The sequence below is a fragment of the Castor canadensis genome, chromosome 6, assembly GCF_047511655.1.
Source record: "Castor canadensis chromosome 6, mCasCan1.hap1v2, whole genome shotgun sequence".
In the NCBI taxonomy this organism is placed as follows: domain Eukaryota; kingdom Metazoa; phylum Chordata; class Mammalia; order Rodentia; family Castoridae; genus Castor; species Castor canadensis.
Genome location: NC_133391.1, coordinates 123,235,737 through 123,252,149, shown reverse-complemented (window position 1 = coordinate 123,252,149; position 16,413 = coordinate 123,235,737). Strand labels below are relative to the sequence as shown.

The 16,413-nt window shown below is 37.3% G+C and overlaps 1 protein-coding gene across 4 annotated transcripts in view; it reads left to right on the top strand.

Annotated features, from left to right (window-relative positions):
• The window catches only part of Srek1 (splicing regulatory glutamic acid and lysine rich protein 1), a 47,172-nt gene that overhangs the window by 15,599 nt on the left and 15,160 nt on the right, over window positions 1–16,413 (top strand). For all 4 annotated transcript variants that reach the window (XM_074077380.1, XM_074077383.1, XM_074077382.1 and 1 more), the window contains 6 exons: window positions 59–174; window positions 1,287–1,451; window positions 1,578–1,756; window positions 2,897–3,027; window positions 3,868–3,982; window positions 16,267–16,386. In XM_074077380.1, the coding sequence (XP_073933481.1) occupies window positions 59–174; window positions 1,287–1,451; window positions 1,578–1,756; window positions 2,897–3,027; window positions 3,868–3,982; window positions 16,267–16,386 (826 nt within the window). The remainder of the gene's footprint in view (window positions 1–58; window positions 175–1,286; window positions 1,452–1,577; window positions 1,757–2,896; window positions 3,028–3,867; window positions 3,983–16,266; window positions 16,387–16,413) is intronic.

Here is a 16,413-nt window from a genome sequence, read left to right as displayed (position 1 = left end):
AGTGTAAAGTTGGTGTGGTGTTTCTGCTTTCCATAATGTTTGGAACTTGCCTCTGCAGGTAAAATTCCTGAGGAATCCAAAGCTCTCTCTTTATTGGCTCCTGCTCCAACCATGACAAGTCTGATGCCTGGTGCAGGATTGCTTCCCATACCAACCCCAAATCCCTTGACTACAGTAAGTACTATAAGCCCTCTTAAGAAAGGGTGAACATGGAACTGTGTGATTAGATGAATAAAGAGCTTAGAAAATTATTTCTACTTTGGGCCTGTTAATTTTTTTTAGTGGAGGAGATTTAGAATCTTTTAAGTTCTCCTTCCCCTCCCATGTTATTACTGAATTGAGCTACCTTTTGGAATTACTAGAAAAGTAATTGGGGATTCACTTAAAGGACTCAAATACATTATTCATTAAAAAGTTGGTTGCTAAAATGCAATAGATAGCAGAGAATTGGAGACTCTATGTAACTTGCCAGTTCATGAGGACAAATCCATTTAAAAATGCGAGATGATCTGTAGCCTTGGTAATGAAGAAGAGTATCTCACAAGCATTTATCTGAGATTGAGAAAGTGTAACAAGGTGCACACATGGCAAAAATATTTTTCTATTAAGCAGAGCTTTTTAGATCATGGAGAGGCATTTGAATGTTATTTTTAGGGTAATTAATGGCCCCTGAAGGGTTTTAAGCAGGGGTAAGATACATTTTTGAATTTTTGTACTTTTTGCTGGTTATTTGCTGTTTAAATAGGCCTCTTAGCTTTTCTAAAGAAAGTGTAGCTAGTCTGTCTTGTTGCTGAGTCAGTTCAGTATTAATGAACAACATATTAATTAAAGGGCCTTCAAATAGAAGTGCACATAAGACTGTTATGTGTAATTATTGCTTTATGAACATGCTGTGACCAGAGGCTTCCAGAAACTTAACCTTACTGTTTTTCCTAGGAGTAATGTTCAGTATCCAATAATAACATTTATGGAAACTTACTTATAGAAAATAGAACAACCTTGAATAATGAGAATAAATTGTTCATTACTAATGCTGAGTTTAAAAGTTGTTAAAATACTCAAACATTTAAGAAATATATTATCTTTCAGTTATGCTCAAAACTAATGTGACTGAACTCTCAGTTCAGAAATTTCCATGGTTTAAAGTTAGGAGTCCTTGTTCTACTTTCATTCTTGTTGAGTTTGTTGAGTTGATCCATTCTTCTCAAGATAAGAGATGGTAATTTTGGATACAAATAGATAATTTGTGCTTTATTTGCTTATTTATTTATTTATTTTTTATATAGCTTGGTGTTTCACTTAGCAGCTTGGGAGCTATACCGGCAGCAGCACTGGACCCCAACATAGCAACACTTGGAGAGATCCCACAGCCACCTCTTATGGGAAATGTAGATCCTTCCAAAATTGATGAGATTAGGAGAACAGTCTATGTTGGAAATTTGAATTCCCAGGTAACTAAGAAGAAACCAAGTAACAGTCCCTCTTACTTTCTCTTAAAAATCTTATTGGTTGATAAAGTACTGTTCCCTGATTTCTTAAAAAGAACATGCTACTAATGTGTCACTTTGTTTTCTCAGACAACGACAGCTGATCAACTACTTGAATTTTTTAAACAAGTTGGAGAAGTGAAGTTTGTACGGATGGCAGGTGATGAGACTCAGCCAACTCGGTTTGCTTTTGTGGAATTTGCAGACCAAAATTCTGTACCAAGGGCCCTTGCTTTTAATGGAGTTATGTTTGGAGACAGGCCACTGAAGTAAGAAATTCTAAACAAAAATATTTTAATGATTTTGAAAAAATATAAAAAATATAATTAAGGCTTTTTTTTCCCCTTTTTAATAGTAATGGCAATTTGTGGAAAGGAAGACTTAAGTCTAAACGAAAAACATGATATTTTAGCCTTTAAATTCCCAAAGTTGTATTTTAAAAGGCATTTTTTTTCTCATTCTGTTTTTAAGTTCTGATTTAATATTACCATTATTTCTATATCTTAACATGATGGTTCTGGTTTTTTCTATGACCTTTAACTCAGGTTGGTTTTATAATAGGAGTCTAGACTATTGAGCAGCTTAACATGTGGGTTGAATTACAATATATCTGGTAATAAATATTTTGGTAAATTTCAAATCCCAGGAAGAAAATAATACTAAGTACCCAGATGTGTTTAAAAATAGATATTTTGACTTTTTAAACATTTGTTCAAATCCTTGCTTATAAAATTTTGGGTAGCCATTCAGATACTCAAGACCAGAAATTGTACTTCCTGCAGATTATTAATGTGAACTTAGTTTTCTCTGAATATGATAGGTGATTGTCTTAGTTACACAGTTTGATCAGGATTTGGCTTTTAAAGGATAAATAACTGTTCTTAGTGGGTGATCATCTCAATGTGGAAGGGGCAAAGAGAGACACATCACATGCCTTTGTATAGAAGCCACTCTTGCCTGGTAGAGGAAGCTTTATCAGATTCAAATTGTCTGACTTAGCTGTGGGACAGGGTTGATTAAAATGGTACGTGTAGTATACAGTGTTCTCTTCATCCTGCCAGCCTGCGGAGATTATCAGTAAAACCTTTAATCATAGAGGCGATTTATTTTATTGATATCACATTGTAGTTTATTATAATTCTAAGGTATGTGGAAAATACTTGCTGTGGTCTGTTTTTGTTGTTAAAGAACTGGGTAATGTTTAGCTTTTTGTTCTTTTGGGAGGTAGAGGTGAGAGGTTAGTCATAATTTTGAGGTTGCTTTTCGTTATTCTGTATTTAGCTATATCATTCTTAATGTGTTTTTGAGATGTCTTCAAATTGTAAATATGTATGGCATACATAAACATTTTATTGTTTCATGTTTGACAAGATGTGTGTATTTGTGATATGCTAATATTTTTAATTTAGAATAAATCACTCCAACAATGCAATAGTAAAGCCTCCTGAGATGACACCTCAGGCTGCAGCTAAGGAGTTAGAAGAAGTAATGAAGCGAGTACGAGAGGCTCAGTCATTTATCTCAGCAGCTATTGAACCAGGTAAGGCCATTGCGTTGTTACATAGGTCACAGTTTAAAGATCCTAGAATCTTAGAACTGAAAGGAATTTAGAAAGTGTGTTCAGTCCCTTCATTTTACCAATAAGAAGACTGAAACTCAAGAAATAGTAAGTGGCTTACTCAAAGAATGATTTAGCATAAATCGTCTTTTTTTTTCCATAATACTAAATTGAGGCACGTTAGCCTGAGTTAATTAGCTCTTTATGTTTTAGTACAAAAATCAGTGTTCAGACCTGTTGTGCTGAAAATAAAGTATGAGTGCTATTGTGAGGCTAAAAAGAAAAGAGTAAGTATATCAGGTTTACTTTCCTTCAAAGTTTTAATTTTAAAACTAGAAAAGAGAGCCCATGATTTAGAAAAATATAGAAATTCAGTTTTAGCAAGGAACATTGTTCATACTTTTGTGTTGCTAAATAAAATTTTAAATGCAATAAAAATGTCTAGGTTTTTACCTTTGAGTGGATTTTCTAAATTAATGCTTGGAATTTAAGCTTCAATTCTAGCAAAATAAATATAGGAAGGTGACAATCACTGTCATAGGAATTACAGACATGTTTTAATCGTACGTTATGGCAGCAACAAAATATTACGAACAGCTGTTTATAATCATCTGGTTTATATGTACTGCTGCAGGGTGGCTGCACTCAACGAGTTTATGCAATGACTTTCTTGGATGTTTCTGAAGGATAATTGCACAGGAGGAGGATGTGCAGAGAGTAGGCCCCTTGCACTATATGTGGTATATTCCACTTGTGCCTAATTATTAACTGGGATCTTTAATTGTTCTGAGCTTACACTGCAAAGTGGTTTTTTCCTCCCAGAGTCTGGAAAGAGCAATGAAAGAAAAGGCGGTCGATCTCGTTCCCATACTCGCTCAAAGTCCAGGTCTAGCTCAAAATCCCATTCCAGAAGGAAAAGATCACAGTCCAAACACAGGTGAGAATTTCTACTATCATACTTAATTTTTTTCTACTTTTTGTTTATTAAAAATAGTTAAGATTTTATGAATTTTTTCAGTAGTATAATTCAGAAATTTCATTAGGGTTTGCCTGGAAGTGTAGTTACAATTAAATACTGCTGATTTTCACATTGTACTTAAGAATGAAATTTTGTCTAATGGATACTTTAATTTTTAATATTTCAACCAGTTTCCAGTTTTAGGAGTTGGTTCTGTCTAAAGATGCTCTATTGTTGATTTTTGTTAGAATAAACTAGTCTTCTACAAAGAAGTGGCAGAAACTATTTTCATTCTTCTTATTGACAAAGGATTATAGTTGGTGGCAAATATTGAAAGTAGTGTTCAAGTTGCAGTCTTTTGTTTTCTTTTCCTCGTCTGCTGCAGGTCTGGGGAACACCACCCCAGATCTGTGTCAAGCAGTTTTCTCTCTTCAGTACTATGTGTCACATGGAGCACTCTTAGTCCTTGGTACTCCTAGTGATGAGAGCTGCCTCCTGCCCACTTTTGAACCTGAAATCTTGGAGTACTTTGCAGCTTCTGCTCCAGTTTTATCCTGTGCTTAAGCTCTGTTACTGTTTTGTTTATCTTATTTTTTGACCATAACTTTGGATTTTAACGTTCTCTTTGATCTGTCATTGCTTTGTGTTTGACGCAAAGGAGATGCAATACATCTTGGGAGTCATGCTTAAAGTGATACATTTTATGGTCTTTAAGCTGTGGAAGGGGCAGTTGAACTGTCAAAGTGTATATAGTGGATCCTAATTGCATGGTTTTATTTATTTATTTATTGTAGTGGGGGTGCATTGCTAATTACATGTTTTGTTACTCATGTCTTGAGAGAGGCAAAAGTGTGCGTGCATGTGTGCATGTAGAGGAAATATTATAGGTGGAGAGTTTGAGGGGAAGAAAATTAAGTACTGTGAGTATCACCAGCATGCTCAGTTTAGTTTGTTTTTCTGTGATGATCAAGAATATTCAAAGAATGAGATAGGAAATTAGGATATTCTTTGATTCTGGTAAACTGTGCTTCTAGCTATTTACTGGTATATGAGTCTATTATTCTTAGTTTGCAAAACCTCCCTTAGAGTGTGGTTTTGCTATTTTCAGCTCTTGGCAGTAAGGCTGGTTCAGAATCAAGTGAAGGAAGTTGTTTGTAGAAGGAATGAGGCAGTGCAGCAGAAACCAGAGTTGGAGAAGGAGAGTAGAACAGAAGCACAATGGTTTGAAGCCATGGACACTTCATATGTTTACAGGATGACGTGGGGTAAAGGAGATCAAAGAAATTCACAGTTGTGCTGAAGAGTAGTAACTTTCCTGAGGGGGAAAAAAAGACCAGTGTTCTGAATCTGTTTGGGGGTTGATTATAAGGGAGGGGTCAACTCCGAAGCTAGAAAAAATGAAATTTAATGATTAACATTATTGTTTCCTCGATAATCTCTGGGAAGTATTTATGTGCTTTTTGAAATTAAGACAAATAATGGAGCTTTCCATTTTATCCACTATCCATTTTTAAGGTTTTTGTTTTTATGTTAAGTACTGTATATTGGGATATTTTCCATCTCTAGGGGTTGTTACTCACTCTAAATGGAAATTACTGATTACTGTTTTTTTTAATATTAATGAGAGTAATTTCATGTAGCTCTGCCTTAGAAGCCAGCATTAGAAATAGTAGCTCTTGACACATATGTGGGTATATACATGTATTTGAATTTTGGTCAGCTTAGTCTGCTTTTATACATGTACATAGAAACATTCATAGCCTTGGCAAGATTCATAAAAAAACAGAAAAGGGGATGAGTTCTCTTTAAAGGAGGGAAAAACACTTGACAAACACTTGACCTGGTGGAGTCAGGGAGTGGTGACAGGCCTTTCTTGGCCTTCTGTCCCCTGCCAGTGGGTAGCAGGCCCTGGTATTCTCAGGGCTTGATCATACCCAGGAGTGTGGATTACCGTGGCCCTTGCTTTTGGGCCCACTTTCATCTGCTTACCATCTTCAGATGCTTCTCCAGCTGTGCTTCCCCAGGCACAAAACCACTCACAATGTGGGAGCTTAAAAAGTTGCTTTCATAAAAGTCAAGTTAAATTCTGGTCATTAGAGGGGTGAGGGGGAGCAGAGAAGATTAGATAATGGACACCAAAGTACAGTTAAATAGGAGGAATATGTTCTCATGTTCGACAGCATAGTAGAATGACTGCAGTTTACAGCCATTTAGTATAAATTTTACAAAGAGCTAGAATAGAGGAGTTCCCACCACAAAGATGCTAAATGGTTAATAAAGGAAATGGAATACTGAATTGCCCTGGCTTGATCTCTGTGTGTCATATACATGTATTGAATTATCACACTGGACCTCATAAACATACAATTACATGTCAATTAAAAAAGTTAATGAGAGTCATGCTTCCACTTAGCCACTCCCCCCTTTGTGACTCCTTTGCTAGGACTCGGGGCTGTGTTTCTACTTTGTCCACATTTTGATACATGGTTTGCTCATCGAGGTAGTATTAGAAAAGATGGGCAGAACTATAATTATTGTGTTTTTAAGTTAAGTAATCTTTACAGACCAGCATGGTATAATGTTTTAATGGAAAACAACTGATTTACAAATGAACTTTGATGAAACGTGATGGTAAGTTGCTGTTTATTTACAGTTTAATTAAAATACAACTTTCCAAATACTCAAAAATGAGGAAACTGCTAGTGATAGCAAATGGTTTTCTCTTTGGTTAAATTAGATCTACTCTTGACTGCAGTTAGTGTTTTGTCTGCATCTAATGTTCTTACTCAGAAAACTGCTACTGGATGAGAGAGAGAGACATGAAAATAATACCAAAATTAAAATGTAGTTCCTTCTGGGCATTGACTTGTAAATCTCGACCTACAGGGTCAGGTAGGAATCAAAGTGATCAGTGTAATTGGGCTATGCTATTAGTGCTGGAAAGAAAGGAAGTATTCCCTTTTTAATACTATGTTTCTCTAGAACAGAAATTTTAAATTATGTCCCCTTCCCCCCTTTTAAACTAAGTACATGAAAGCAAAGGCATTTTATAAACTGCTACCCTATGTGAATATCTATAAATGGACTAAAAATGTTTCCTAAGTTTTGTAGTTTTGCCTTAATACCTACTACTTGACCTTAAAGTCTCTTAGGTTATTGACAATACAGATTTAACAAATTCTGAATTATCTTCTGTATTAAAAATGTGGTATAAAGCAGGACCATCTAGCACATTGTTTCCCTATTAGAATTGAGTTAGTTTTTGAAAGGAATACTTTGTGGAAATCATAGTTTTCAAAATGGAGAAAGGCTTATTTTGTTCCAAATAGGCCTGTTCAGCTGAGTTCCAGAAACACATGTATATCTTGACCTTAAGCAATCTATGTTAGAAGTTACAGCATTTAGCACATTGTTCCCCTGTAAGAATTGAGTTCGTTTTTGAAAGGAATATTTCCTGCAAATCATAGGTTTCAAGGTGGAGAAAGGCTCATTTTGTTCCATGTAGGCCTATAAAGCTTAGTTGAAGAAACACATGTATCAATCGAAAGAAAACATCTGTATTAGAAGCAGAAAAATCAAGAAAAAAAAATAAAAATGTGGTATAAAGATGAGTATTATTTTTGAAGTCATTGAAAATTAGTTATAAGGTAACAAGTTTTGGCTAATTAAAAATGGTTTTTTGGGGGGCAGTACTCGGATTTGAGCTCAGGGCCTCACATTTGCTAGGAAGGTGTTCTACCACTTGAGCCACTCCACCAGCCTGAAAATGTGTTAAAACATGTACCAGGCGCTGGTGGCTCACGCCTGATCCAAGCTGCTCGGGAGGCAGAGATCAGTAGGATCATGGTTCAAAGCCACCACAGGCAAATAGTTTGTGAGACCCTATCTTGAAAAAACCCATCCAAAAAAAAAAGGTTGGTGGAGCGGCTCAAAGTTTAAGTCCTGAGTTCAAAAGAATTTTTAGTAATTGAGGATTGTCTGGGGATGTTTCTGGTTTTATAATACCACAGATATGGTCACTTAACTATACATTTCTTTTATAGATACTTCTAATTTAGTTTTATTAAAACAACTATCAAGATGGGTTTCTTTTTTTTTTCATTTTTCTTTTATTATTCATATGTGCATACTAGGCTTGGTTCATTTCTCCCCCCTGCCCCCACTCCCTCCCTTACCACCCACTCCATCCCCTCTCTCTCCCCCCCCTCAATGCCCAACAGAAACTATTTTGCCCTTATTTCTAATTTTGTTGTAGAGAGAGTATAAGCAATAATAGGAAGGAACAAGGGTTTTTGCTGGTTGAGATAAGGATAGCTATACAGGGCATTGACTCACATTGATTTCCTGTGCGTGGGTGTTACCTTCTAGGTTAATACTTTTTGATCTAACCTCTTCTCTAGTACCTGTTCCCCTTTTCCTATCGGCCTCAGTTGCTTTAAGGTATCTGCTTTAGTTTCTCTGCGTTAAGGGCAACAAATGCTAGCTAGTTTTTTAGGTGTCTTACCTATCCTCACCCCTCCCTTGTGTGCTCTCGCTTTTATCATGTGCTCATAGTCCAATCCCCTTGTTGTGTTTGCCCTTGATCTAATGTCCACATATGAGGGAGAACATACGATTTTTGGTTTTTTGAGCCAGGCTAACCTCACTCAGAGTGATGTTCTCCAATTCCATCCATTTACCAGCAAATGATAACATTTCGTTCTTCTTCATGGCTGCATAAAATTCCATTGTGTATAGATACCACATTTTCTTAATCCATTCGTCAGTGGTGGGGCATCTTGGCTGTTTCCATAACTTGGCTATTGTGAATAGTGCCGCAATAAACATGGATGTGCAGGTGCCTCTGGAGTAACAGTCTTTTGGGTATATCCCCAAGAGTGGTATTGCTGGATCAAATGGTAGATCGATGTCCAGCTTTTTAAGTAGCCTCCAAATTTTTTTCCAGAGTGGTTGTACTAGTCTACATTCCCACCAACAGTGTAAGAGGGTTCCTTTTTCCCGCATCCTCGCCAACACCTGTTGTTGGTGGTGTTGCTGATGATGGCTATTCTAACAGGGGTGAGGTGGAATCTTAGCGTGGTTTTAATTTGCATTTCCTTTATTGCTAGAGATGGTGAGCATTTTTTCATGTGTTTTCTGGCCATTTGAATTTCTTCTTTTGAGAAAGTTCTGTTTAGTTCACATGCCCATTTCTTTATTGGTTCATTAGTTTTGGGAGGATTTAGTTTTTTAAGTTCCCTGTATATTCTGGTTATCAGTCCTTTGTCTGATGTATAGTTGGCAAATATTTTCTCCCACTCTGTGGGTGTTCTCTTCAGTTTAGAGACCATTTCTTTTGATGAACAGAAGCTTTTTAGTTTTATGAGGTCCCATTTATCTATGCTATCTCTTAGTTGCTGTGCTGCTGGGGTTTCATTGAGAAAGTTCTTACCTATACCTACTAACTCCAGAGTATTTCCTACTCTTTCTTGTATCAACTTAAGAGTTTGGGGTCTGATATTAAGATCCTTGATCCATTTTGAGTTAATCTTGGTATAGGGTGATATACATGGATCTAGTTTCAGTTTTTTGCAGACTGCTAACCAGTTTTCCCAGCAGTTTTTGTTGAAGAGGCTGCTATTTCTCCATCATATATTTTTAGCTCCTTTGTCAAAGATAAGTTGCTCATAGTTGTGTGGCTTCATATCTGGATCTTCTATTCTGTTCCACTGGTCTTCATGTCTGTTTTTGTGCCAGTACCATGCTGTTTTTATTGTTACTGCTTTGTAATATAGTTTGAAGTCAGGTATTGTGATACCTTCTGCATTGTTCTTTTGACTGAGTATTGCCTTGGCTATTCGTGGCCTCTTGTGTTTCCATATAAATTTAACGGTAGATTTTTCAATCTCTTTAATGAATGTCATTGGAATTTTGATGGGAATTGCATTAAACATGTAGATTACTTTGGGGAGTATCGACATTTTTACTATGTTGATTCTACCAATCCATGAGCATGGGAGATCTCTCCACTTTCTATAGTCTTCCTCAGTCTCTTTCTTCAGAAGTGTATAGTTTTCCTTGTAGAGGTCTTTCACATCTTTTGTTAGGTTTACACCTAGGTATTTGATTTTGTTTGAGGCTAGTGTAAATGGAATTGTTTTCATACATTCTTTTTCCGTTTGCTCATTGTTAGTGTATAGAAATGCTAATGATTTTTCTATGTTGATTTTATATCCTGCTACCTTGCTATAGCTATTGATGATGTCTAGAAGCTTCTGAGTAGAGTTTTTTGGGTCTTTAAGGTATAGGATCATGTCATCTGCAAATAGGGATATTTTGACAGTTTCTTTACCTATTTGTATTCCTTTTATTCCTTCTTCTTGCCTAATTGCTCTGGCTAGGAATTCCAGTACTATGTTGAATAGGAGTGGAGATAGTGGGCATCCTTGTCTGGTTCCTGATTTTAGAGGGAATGGTTTTAATTTTTCTCCGTTAAGTATAATGCTGGCTGTAGGTTTGTCATATATAGCTTTTATAATGTTGTGGAACTTTCCTTCTATTCCTAGTTTTCTTAGAGCTTTTATCATGAAATGATGTTGGATCTTATCAAAGGCTTTTTCTGCATCTATTGAGATGATCAAGTGGTTTTTGTCTTTGCTTCTGTTAATGTGGTTTATTACGTTTATTGATTTTCGTATGTTGAACCACCCCTGCATCCCTGGGATGAAGCCTACTTGGTCGTGGTGAATAATCTTTTTGATGTGTTGCTGAATTCGGTTTGCCATTATTTTGTTGAGGATTTTTGCATCAATGTTCATTAAGGAGATTGGCCTATAGTTCTCCTTTTTGGAGGTGTCTTTGCCTGGTTTGGGGATAAGTGTAATACTGGCTTCATAAAATGTGTTTGGCAGTTTTCCTTCCCTTTCTATTTCGTGGAACAGTTTAAGGAGGGTTGGTATCAGTTCTTCTTTAAAGGTCTGATAGACTTCAGCAGAGAATCCATCAGGTCCTGGACTTTTCTTTTTGGGGAGACTCTTGATTGCTGCTTCAATTTCATTTTGTGTTACAGGTCTATTCAGGTGATTAATTTCCTCTTGGTTGAGTTTTGGATGATCATATGTATCTAGAAATCTGTCCATTTCTTTTAGATTTTTCAAAGTTATTTGAATATAGGTTCTCAAAGTAGTCTCTGAAGATTTCCTGGACTTCCATGGTGTTTGTTGTTATCTCCCCTTTTGCATTCCTAATTCTACTAATTTGGGTTTTTTCTCTCCTCATTTTAGTCAGGTTTGCTAGGGGTCTATCGATCTCGTTTATTTTTTCAAAGAACCAACTTTTTGTTTCATTAATTCTTTGTATGGTTTTTTTGGTTTCTATTTCGTTGATTTCAGCTCTTATTTTTATTATTTCTCTCCTTCTATTTGTTTTGGGATTTTCTTGTTCTTGTTTTTCTAGGAGTTTGAGATGTATCATTAGGTCATTGATTTGGGATCTTTCAATCTTTTTAATATATGCACTCATGGCTATAAACTTTCCTCTCAAGACTGCCTTAGCTGTGTCCCATAAGTTCCAGTAGGTTGTGTTTTCATTTTCATTGACTTCCAGGAACTTTTTAATTTCCTCTTTTATTGCATCGATGATCCATTCTTCATTAAGTAATGAGTTATTTAGTTTCCAGCTGTTTGCATGTTTTTTTGTCTTTACTTTTGTTGTTGAGTTCTACTTTTACTGCATTGTGGTCAGATAGTATGCACGGTATTATTTCTATTTTCTTATATTTGCTGAGGCTTGCTTTGTGCCCTAGGATATGATCTATTTTGGAGAAGGTTCCATGGGCTGCTGAGAAGAATGTATATTGTGTAGAGGTTGGATGAAATGTTCTGTAGACATCAAGTAGGTCCACTTGATCTATTGCATATTTTAGATCTTGGATTTCTTTATTGAGTTTTTGTTTGGATGACCTATCTATTGATGATAATGGAGTGTTAAAGTCTCCCACAACCACTGTGTTGGCGTTTATATATGCTTTTAGGTCTTTCAGGGTATGTTTGATGAAATTGGGTGCGTTGACATTGGGTGCGTACAGATTGATGATTATTATTTCCTTTTGGTCTATTTCCCCTTTTATTAGTATGGAATGTCCTTCTTTATCTCATTTGATCAATGTAAGTTTGAAGTCTACTTTGTCAGAGATAAGTATTGCTACTTCTGCTTGTTTTCGGGGGCCATTGGCTTGGTAAATCTTCTTCCAGCCTTTCATCCTAAGCATATGCTTATTTCTGTCGGTGAGATGAGTCTCCTGTAAGCAACAAATTGTTGGATCTTCTTTTTTAATCCATTTTGTCAAACGGTGTCTTTTGATGGGTGAATTAAGTCCGTTAACATGAAGCGTTAGTACTGATAGGTATGTGGTGATTCCTGCCATTTAGTTGTCTTAGTTGTTTGAAGGTTTGATTGTGTGTACCTAACTTGATGTTACTCTCTACTGTCTTGCTTTTTCTTATCCTGTGGTTTGGTGCTGCCTGCCTTTTCATGGTTAAGTTGGGTGTCACTTTCTGTGTGCAAGATCCCTTGCAGAATCTTTTGTAATGGTGGCTTTGTGGTCACATATTGTTTTAGTTTCTGCTTATCATGGAAGACTTTTATTGCTCCATCTATTTTCAATGATAGCTTTGCTGGGCAGAGTATCCTGGGGTTGAAGTTATTTTCATTCAGTGCCCGGAAGATCTCACCCCACGCTCTTCTTGCTTTTAATGTTTCTGTTGAGAAGTCTGCTGTGATTTTGATGGGTTTACCTTTGTATGTTACTTGTTTTTTCTCTCTTACAGCCTTCAATATTCTTTCCTTAGTTTCTGAACTTGTTTTAATGATGATATGTCGTGGAGTAGTTCTATTTTGATCTGGTCTGTTTGGTGTCCTGGAGGCCTCTTGCATTTGTATGGGAATATCTTTCTCTAGATTTGGGAAATTTTCTGTTATTATTAATAATTCTTCGGTTTTTCCTTCAATTACCATTTCATCTTCAAGTTCTGAGATTCTGTCTTCTGTTTGTTCTATTCTGCTGGATTGGCCTTCCGTTTTGTTTTGCAGTTCTGTTTCGTTCTTTTTTCTGAGGTTTTCCATATCCTGGCAGTTTTCTTCTTTATTGTTGTCTATTTTTGTCCTGAGTTCACTTATCCATTTATTCATTGTGTTCTCTCTTTCACTTTGGTGTTTATACAGTGCTCCTATGGTTTCCTTTATTTCTTCTTTTGCTTTTTCAAATTCTCTATTTTTGTTGTTTGGAATTTTTTGAGTGTCTCCTGTACATTTTGGTTGACCCTATCCAGTATCATCTCTATAAAATTCTCATTGAGTACTTGTAGTATGTCTTCTTTTAAATTATTCTTGTGGGCTTCATTGGGTCCTTTGGCATAGTTTATCTTCATTTTGTTGGAGTCTGGATCTGAGTTTCTGTTCTCTTCATTCCCCTCTGGTTCCTGTACTAATTTTTTGCTGTGGGGAAACTGGTTTCCCTGTTTTTTTCTGTCTTCCCGTCATTGTCCTTGGTGTTGTTACTGTCCCTGTACTGTGTGTAATTAAGTATTTTCTAGCTTGTAATAATAACAATGGTAGTATTTAGAATGGAAGAGTGAGCTGAGATGGAAAGCAAGAAGTTAAAGGGGAAAACAAATATACAGACAAGAGGGAGAAAGCAGAACAAGGTATGAGACAAGAGAGTTTCAAAGGTATAAACAGGGAGTGTTAGTGTACTAATCGACAGTAAGCTGAACAGACATTAGAGAGACAGAGAGGATTGAAAATCAAAGATAAAAAAATAAAAAATAAGTAAATGAAAGTAATATCTATATATAAAAATGAATTAAAATACAATGGAAAATAGAAAATTAAAAAAAAAAAAACAAAAAGCTTCCAAGTTTATATGCAATGCGGTTTCAGTCTTAATAATTTGGGTGACCGTCTCAATCTCCAGTCCTGGAGTTGGTGCCTCAGATGTTGTTCTGTCATCTCATCAAAGGGGATGCATAAAGTAGAACAAAACTACACACACACACACACACACACACACACACGCCCCACCAAGTGTCCCCAGTTCAAATGCAATACAGTTTCAGTAAGTTTTTCGGCTTGCAGGTGTAATTCGGTTGTTCTCTCATCAAAGGTAGCATCTGGAGACAGTTCTGAGAGTGGTATTTGCAACTGTGGCTTGCCTGCCTGCTGCTCTCAGCCTGTAGCTGGCGGCGTTATTTATGCAGATCTCTGGGGTGAGCTTAGCACTCACCTGGTCCCATAGGCTTTGTTTGCTCAGAGTTCTCCTGTGCGGGAGCCTCTGCTACAGGCTTTCCCCTTTCCAAGCACTGGGAAAGGTGACACTGCCCCCGCGTTGTCAGGTCTGCATGTTTTTTTACAGTTCACGTGGGAAGTGGGTCTTCCCTGCTCTCCTGTGGAGTTTTCCTCCCTCCTCCACTCTCAAAAGCTTCCCCACTACTGGTTGCTGGGTGCGAGCCCCGCTCTCGCCAGAGGCTCTCCGGCTGGCCTGGCTTGTTTATTTACAGTCCCTGGAAGGATTCCCTTCCCCCAATCTTTAGTGCTCAGGGTGCCCCACCCTCTTTCCAGTGTGTCTTAACTGTTCTTAATGCTTATTACTCAGTTTCTCTTTTTTTTTTTTTCCTGGGTGGAAGTCAGTCTGTCCAGGGGGCTATGCTGCTCTGGCCCAGGCTTGTCTGTGGGGCTACCACGGTACCGGGAAGCTCACCCGGTCCGCGTCTTCCCAAGCCATATGGGCGCCGGCCACTGGCGGCCCCGGGGGCCCTCCTCGTTTCTCCGTTTAACGTGAAGTGGAGATTCTCTGCACCGGCTGGAGATGTGGAGGGGTCAAAGTTGTGCCTTTTCTCGGTGATTATGCCTGCAAAGTGTGTCTCCAGCGTCTCTCCAAGATTTCACTATAGGAGGGTAGCTTTCTGCTTCCTACCTCTAGCTGCCATCTTGGAATCCTCCTCTTTTTAACTTTTTTATTGTTGTGCTTATTGTTGTGCTGGGGGTACATTTTGACATTTACAGAAGCTCTTACAATATATCCAGTATATCATACTTGAATTCACCCCCTTCATCAAGATGAGTTTAGTTAGTGACTCATGCTTGTAGTCTCAGCTACTCTAGAAGTGATTGGGAAGATTAAAGCTTGAGGCCAGCCTGCACAAAAATGTTAGCCAGGTCCCATGTTAGCAAAAAAAGCTGGGATTAGTGATACATGCCTCCAGTTCTGGCTCTGTGGGATGTATAAGTAGGAGGATCACTGTTCAAGTCAGCCCTGAAGGGCTAAAGAACATGACTCAAGTGGTAGAGTGCCTAGCAAGCAGTGTGAGGCCCTGAGTTCACAACCCCAGTACTGCCAAAACAAACAAACAAAGAAATAAAAGTTTCAAGCATTTACTCTGCTAGAGACTGCCTAGCAGTTTTCCATACATTATCTGATTGAATCCTCATGGCAGCTGTAGATGTCTGTGAACTCTTACTCCACTTTGTAAATGAAGTGCAGGCCTACAGAGATCAGGTTGCAGGCAGAGAGAGCTCCTAGCTAGTGTGTGGCAGAGGTGGGTTTCAGAGCCAAAGCCAGTCACCTAACCACTTGTGTACACGTACTGTGCTATAAGTAGTGCCTGGGATACCTTGTTAGGAAAAAATTACTAAAAGACCCCAGTTAGTTCAGTGTGATCACAGCTATAAAACCAAGGCAGTGCAAATCTAATATCTGATCAAATATAGTTTGACCTCATTTTTATGTTCTTGTCACATTCACTGTCATTTGTACCAGGCTGTCATTTATACCTTATTCTAGCGTATGGTAGACAGTATGCAGCCATCTATAGAGTCCCCTGAGCTACATAACCTCTGTTCCCTGTCAGGATGAATCATAACCGGATTATAAGCAAGCCAAGATTTAAAAGACAATTTATGGTGTGAAAATTCGGACCAAGGAAAAAATGCTGTAATTTGAGGCATTTGATAATTTGATAGAAAAGAAAGCCACACCTGAAAATATCTACCTAAGTCTGATGTAGGAATAACTATTGAATTCTTTCTGTTTTGTGTTGTAGACATTGAAACATCTGGTAAAGTTTCGAATAAATTAATTTCTGGTAATCAAAGCATTACATAAAGGAGAATTAAAAATGTAAATATTGTTAGGATAGATTTTTAAATTCCCTTACTTGAAAGACATCCTGGCTTTTTTACATTTAAAATTCTAAGCTTTGATTTCCTAACAATTTGTTTTTCTTCAGGAGTAGATCCCATAACAGATCACGTTCAAGACAGAAAGATAGACGGAGATCTAAGAGCCCACATAAAAAACGCTCTAAATCCAGGGAGAGACGGAAGTCAAGGAGTCGTTCACGTTCACGGTGAGTTTTACAGAAATTATGAAGACG